Source organism: Sinocyclocheilus rhinocerous, unplaced genomic scaffold (assembly GCF_001515625.1).
Source record: "Sinocyclocheilus rhinocerous isolate Xijiao unplaced genomic scaffold, SAMN03320098_v1.1 scaffold2466, whole genome shotgun sequence".
Classification (NCBI taxonomy): domain Eukaryota; kingdom Metazoa; phylum Chordata; class Actinopteri; order Cypriniformes; family Cyprinidae; genus Sinocyclocheilus; species Sinocyclocheilus rhinocerous.
The window spans coordinates 123,331-129,792 of record NW_015656265.1 but is presented as its reverse complement, the minus strand read 5'-3'; the positions used below and the strand labels follow the sequence as shown (position 1 = coordinate 129,792).

Sequence of the window (6,462 nt, the reverse complement as noted above, 5' to 3'; positions counted from 1 at the left end):
CTGTAACAGACTCATTGCAAGTTATCGCAAACGCTTGATTGCAGTTGTTGCTGCTAAGGGTGGCCCAACCAGTTATTAGGTTTAGGGGACAAACACTTTTTCACACAGGACCATGTAGTTTTGGATTTTGTTTTCCCTTAATAATAAAAAAACCTTCATTTAAAAACTGCATGTTGTGTTTACTTGTGTTATCTTTGACTAATATTTAAATTTGTTTGATGATCTGAAACATTAAAGTGTGACAAACATGCAAAAAAATAAGAAATCAGGAAGGGGGCCAACACTTTTTCACACCGCTGTATATATATAATTTTTTTGTTAACTCCATCCCTAAACCTAACCCTCAGTGGTGCATAAGAACATTGCACAAATTTGCCACCAATTTGCCAAAACATAATATAGTTTTGTATGGTCATGAAAGTGTGTTGTTAATTTAAAATATAATTTTTTTTTCAATATATTTTCAGATTTAAAAAAAATATATAGATATATGCAGTACAAGCAGTACAATTACTCATAAAATAAATGTTTGTATACAAATATGACATTTTAATGAAAAAATACATTTTTTAAATTTTTTTTAAATAATAAAATAAAATAAAATAAGTGTTTGCATACAGAAGTGGCCAAACACTCCAATACAAGTATATAAACCTGATAATATCACAAAATCACATTAAATTCATACGAATTAGCCACCAATTTGCCAAAATGTTCATTTTAAGCAAATATAACTACATTGTGATATAGATATACCATTACCATGATATCATATTACTCATATTAAAGATTTTCTTTTGTGGATAGCTCATGTTCATTGCTGAAACATCTATTTGACGTTTACCAAATGCTAAAAGTTTTTTTATTGGCTGTTTGAACAACATTTAGCTTTTTTTGGTGCTACTTATAGTTTAGAATGTATATGAAGATGCTTAAAAAATTTTTACACAAATATAACACTTAAAACCCAGAAAATGTAAAGAATATAGAAAAACATGCTAGTCCTGCCCCAAACCCACAACTGGTTAAGTGAAGGTTGTATTGTTTTATACAAACATATTACAATTCTGTTTGGTGCCAGAAAGACGGCCCGCCGCTCTCTCTATTCTGTCCACTCACAAGCTCAAGAGGAAGTGAGAGTGTTCATCCATTACTTTGACAAAGTCCCTGCCTATGTGTTGCCCTGCAGGGATCATTATTTTCCCATCTGTCTGTTAAGATGTTTGCAGTATTTCCAAGAGGCTTTTGTCCTAGAGAAACCTTGGTGTGCTTAACATGTGAGGTCCGGATGGAAAACTGTCCCGGTACCCGTGATCACAGCTCTTTGACTGTATTTTCAATTGTCTAAAGCAGCATTAGTAGGACAATGTCTATAGTCACTCTTCAAGCTTTGCCAGTCAAGGTTGTAAATTAGGTCATTTCATGAACGTGACCCTGACAGCCGCTAGTTTTCCATGATTCTTAACAACGTAGGGAAACATGTGTCCAAGGAAACATGCTCTACATCCGGAGTGAGCTGACATTTCTCTCTTGCTTCATGTTGTGTGGCTTTTGTCGTCTGGAAGTGACTTAATATCAACTACTTCCTCTTCCCGAAGCTTGACGATTTTCCCACAGTTAGTGTGTGTTTGTTGTCTTTCCTCATATTGAGAAAACTGATGACCAACTGTTGTCTGGACAGGTCAATCTACAGGCAAATTTTGTCTGATATAGTGCATGTCTATGTTTATTTTCTTCCTAATGAATATTCACAGTGGTTCACTATTTTGTGTGTGTATATATATATATATATATATATATATATATATGGTCAGAATAAGTTGCAAAGTGGACCAGACTTTATGCTGATTGTCAAAAGTAAGTATGCAACGTTACGGACTCTAGTAGCAGCACATAATAGGCTACAAATCTCTAAAGAGTCGTTAATAATGATTGAAACCAAATCCCACTCATTCTATAAAAACCAAGGCTACAGAAGGGACCTTTTTAATACAACATAATTCAAATCTCTCCTGCTCTCCCAACTGGATTCATATCTGCTAAATAGAGACATAAGGAATACTGAAAGTACTCTAATGAAAAATATGCCTATATTAGTATCTGCCAGACCATCACCACCTTGCACAGCTCACACATAGTTGTTGTCGGGCCAGGAATGATATGTTTTCTTTTACTTTCTCTGGGAGATTAATAGGTTTGAGTCGACAAACGGAGCTAATAAGAGTCCTTGATCTCTCCTCGAGCACCTGTGCTCCAGCCAACACAGTAAATCCAGTTATCACGACCGCTAAATCAACCCGGAGGGTATAACACAACGCAGCCGTAAACCTGATACAACAGCACTTAAAGGAACAGTTCACCTTAAAAAAAATTTAATTTACTGAGAATTTGCTGACCCTCAGACCACCCAAGATGTAGATGATTTTGTTTCTTCATCAGATTTGGAGAAATGTAGCATTACATCACTTGCTCGCCGATGGATTCTCTGCAGTGAATGGGTGCCGTCAGAATGAGAGTCCAAACAGCTGATAAAAACATCACAATAATCCACAAGTAATCTTGTGGCAAACCTGTGAAGTGAAAAGCTGTGTGTTTATAAGAAACAAACTCCATTATCAAGATGTTTTTAACTTCAAACCATTGCTTCCAATTGAAATATGAGTCCATAATGCATAATATTGCTTTCTCCAGTGGAAAAGTCGTCTCGTCTAAATCAGGAGCGAAATATGCACAGATTAACCACCATTTACAAGTCAGCTCTAAACAATGTTGGTGGATTTTGATGTGAGAGGACAACAGGAGATGGACTTTTTCACTGGAGGTAGAGTTATTATGGATTGTGGACTATTTTTGTTGGATTATATTTTGGCCAGAATTGCCGGTTTGAAGTTGAAAACACCTTAATGATGGATTTGTTTCTTACAGTCACACAGCTTTTCACTTCACAAGACGTTAATTGATGGACTGGAGTGGTGTGGATTACTTGTGGATTATTGTGATGTTTTTATCAGCTGTTTGGACTCTCATTCTGACGGCACCCATTCACTGCAGAGGAAGAAACACACTCATCTACGTTTTGGTTGGCCTGAGGGTGAATAGGGTAAACGTACCTATTAAGCTCACTTCCATTTTTGAGATCAGATTATAAAAAGAAAAAAATATTTATTATCCTACTTGATGTCTTAACCAATTGATGTGTTTGTTAATATATACCTCCTGTAATTTCAAGTCAATCAGACCATTGCACACTGAGATATGGGTATCCATGTGTTCACACTGTCTGGCGGCCATTTTGAAAGCTGTCTACTAAGTTTGTCTGCCTTGGGAAAGCTAGCGTGTCTCCGACATAGTGATAACACTCGTTGCCTTCTCTAGTGCAGCTCAACCAGGTCTCGTCCCATTCGTCGATATTTGTGATATCACAAATCCTGGAAAATATGCGTTGTAGTCCAAACGAGTCGTTCGTTGTAGTTTTTTAAAAGTTTGTAACTTTGCAGATCTTTTTTATGCTCAAACAGCAACATTACAGACTAACTCAAGTTGAAAAAGTGAAAAAGCATAATAGGACCCCTTTAAGCTCTTCTACATTGAACGTCTATGTAAATACTTCATAAACTTTAAATATTAACTGATGGTTGTCACTTTAAGTTGTTAATCGATTTTCTATAGATTCTGTCAACTCAAATCTGCAGACTGGCTCTGACCTTTGGCAACTACTGTGAACTTCTCCAGACTGTAAATCAGTGGAGAATTGGAGCAAAAATCATGTAGTGTATTCCAGCCATAAGAGACTATAGATAAGTTGCCATCCCTTTAATAAGAGGCTTCATATTGAGGCTAGTTTCTGTGTTCATCCTCATGAATTAAATGTTTTATTGGTTTGTTTTATTTGGTTTTTGAATGTGTTACTTAGCTGAACATGGACTAGTCTATATGTTGCAATGCGCTTAAATGATACTTTATTATGAATATATAACCGATCAAATTGAATGTCTTGTTGCTTGATTTTAGTGTTCTGTTTTTTTTGTGATTGACTTTGTACCTTCAAAAAAAAATATTTTTACAGTTATTCTTTCAAAATTGTCCTTAAAATAAACAAGAATTTATAACAAAACATGATGTGAGCTTAATGGGAACAGGGGTGTGCTTAAAGGGTACAAACATGTACCCATTAAGCACAGCCAGACTTTTTGAATTTAATGATGTATATCTTAATTGAAATGCTTTTGTCATTTAAAATAAAATTAAATATTTTTGTGTGAGAGATTAATATTTTATTTTAACATAACTTTTTGTACTGAAACCAATATCTTGTGCACTAAAAATGTCTCAATGTAGATTTTGGTGAGCTTAATAGGTACGTTTACCCTAAATGTTCAGAAATATATCATTTTTGGGTGAACTACTCCTTTCAATGGAACCAGGAATGAATTCCGGCTATTGGATGTCTGATAAACACATCTGATTCTCACTATGAAATGCTGCGGTAATAAATTTCGCGATAAATCAGCGTACCGAAGGGAACATTTGGTTTCTGTCACTCGAGGAACTTGAATAGTGTTATTATGTCAGAGTAACAGCATAATGAGCTTAGATTTTGAGGTGATGAATGGAGCAATAGAGAAAGCCTATCTTCACTTTGCATATGTTTGAGCTCAAGCCCATTTCTCGTGTCGAAACTGTCCCCAGGGGTCCCCTCGCGAGTCTAAGTGGCGCAACATACAATACCCTCATCATGGGAAAATGCTTCCCCTGAGCGCCAACACAAAAACTGCTGCTCTTTCAATGAGCTCGCCAATTGTTGGAGTTTCTATACCGCGAATCGTATGAAAGTTGCTAACAGACAAATGAAATCCATTCCAGTGGATTGAACTCTTGCATGTTCTTTGACAGTGTTTAGCGGTTAGCATGTACAGGAGGAAGCCACTCGAGTGTTTCTAGGTTGCGCATGCGATCTGTTTATGTAGGGTGACCTCTTAAAGGAAAGAAAATAAAGATCAGGGCAGCTGATTAGCCATGGGAACTTTCCTCGAAACAATGCTCCGGTTTCCTTCTCCGCGTGAGGCTGGTTCTCGCGTAGTCGTGAGCTCGGCACGCCGCTCACACGCTCTGAAGGTTTCGGGTTTCTAGTCTTGAAGTAGCATCTGTTGTGCCTCCAGGTTTAAGCTCTTGCTCAAACAGTTTTCACTTGAGGAGACTGGAAAAGTACATTGGGTAATGCAAGCTTGCTGAAGTCTGGTAGCTAATGCCTGAGGATGTGGCATATTCTGTTTTCTATTTAGAAGAGATGACATGGACAGGGTTAATGTCATTGTGAAAGAATGCCATCTGGAGCTTTCCCTTCCATAAAACGGCAGAACATTTTCAGTTTGATGTGGAAAATGGTCTGGTATCTTATTACTACTGTATTTATGTTCAACTTACAGTACAAAACAGAACAATACAGTATTACTGTGATATGTAATTTAAACTTATATGCTCATATCTGTTTGTTGTTTATCCAGCACTACGAAGGTGATGTGACATAGAAGACATCCTGTACAGTCAGACTACAGGAAGCTGGAGATGAGGATTGTGGGATTGTGGAGGACTGGGCCATACAGTCCCCTGCTGGTCTTTCTGCTCCACTCGCTGCTGCCTCTTATACGGCCCAGTAATGCAGGAAACCAGAATATACCACGACTGCAGCTCTCTCATGCAGGTCAGAACTCACACGCTCACATACTGATTTGGCATTTATTTTCACAGAGACAATCAAAAGACAGCTGAAAAATAATGAAATCACTTCTGCAAAACGAATAGTTGCGCTCTCTGAGTGTCTTTCCTGTGGTAATCGGCAAATCTTCAGTTAAATCTTCTCTCTGAAGCTGCTTTCGCTTACTTCCGTTTAGCCGTGAGGACAACAGCAGGGTCAAGCGTGCCATTAACCTCTGCTTCCTGAAAATCTACAAAGTTAATTAGTCTACTGTATTTTGCCAGTCTTCTTTTAAGTTTTTTTTTTTTTAATTAAAGAGTAATTTAATAATATAACATAATATTGCACTGTGTCCTACATAGCATTAAAATGTTTAATAATAATTATGTAATATGAGAACAACAGCAATGTGATAAAAGACACCACTGTAAATACTTGTTTAGTTTTAACAGTGATAATTAAAATATAGAATTATTCTCCTACATATCATAGTCCATTATTAGTGATTTGTAGAAACTTCAAAAATAAAAAATGTAAAAATAAAATATCAATAAAAATGATAAAATATAATAAAATTAATAAATGTAAAAATACCAATAATTCATAAACGTATGTTTATATATATATAAGTATTTAATCATATATTTTATATACTTAAATACTTCTACACACAAATATTACGTAAATCATTACAATTTAAGTTAATTATTTATTCTTAAAAATATAAAAATATGATGAAGAAAAAAAACCTAATCAACTTTTTGAAA

At 35.9% G+C, this 6,462-nt stretch overlaps 1 protein-coding gene across 3 annotated transcripts in view; it reads left to right on the top strand.

Annotated features, from left to right (window-relative positions):
• Positions 1 to 6,462, top strand: part of LOC107719940 (semaphorin-3D-like) — a 76,856-nt gene that overhangs the window by 37,197 nt on the left and 33,197 nt on the right. For all 3 annotated transcript variants that reach the window (XM_016527491.1, XM_016527493.1, XM_016527492.1), the window contains one exon: positions 5,505 to 5,701. In XM_016527491.1, coding sequence (XP_016382977.1) covers positions 5,566 to 5,701 — 136 coding nt within the window. In that variant the 5' untranslated portion in view covers positions 5,505 to 5,565. The remainder of the gene's footprint in view (positions 1 to 5,504; positions 5,702 to 6,462) is intronic.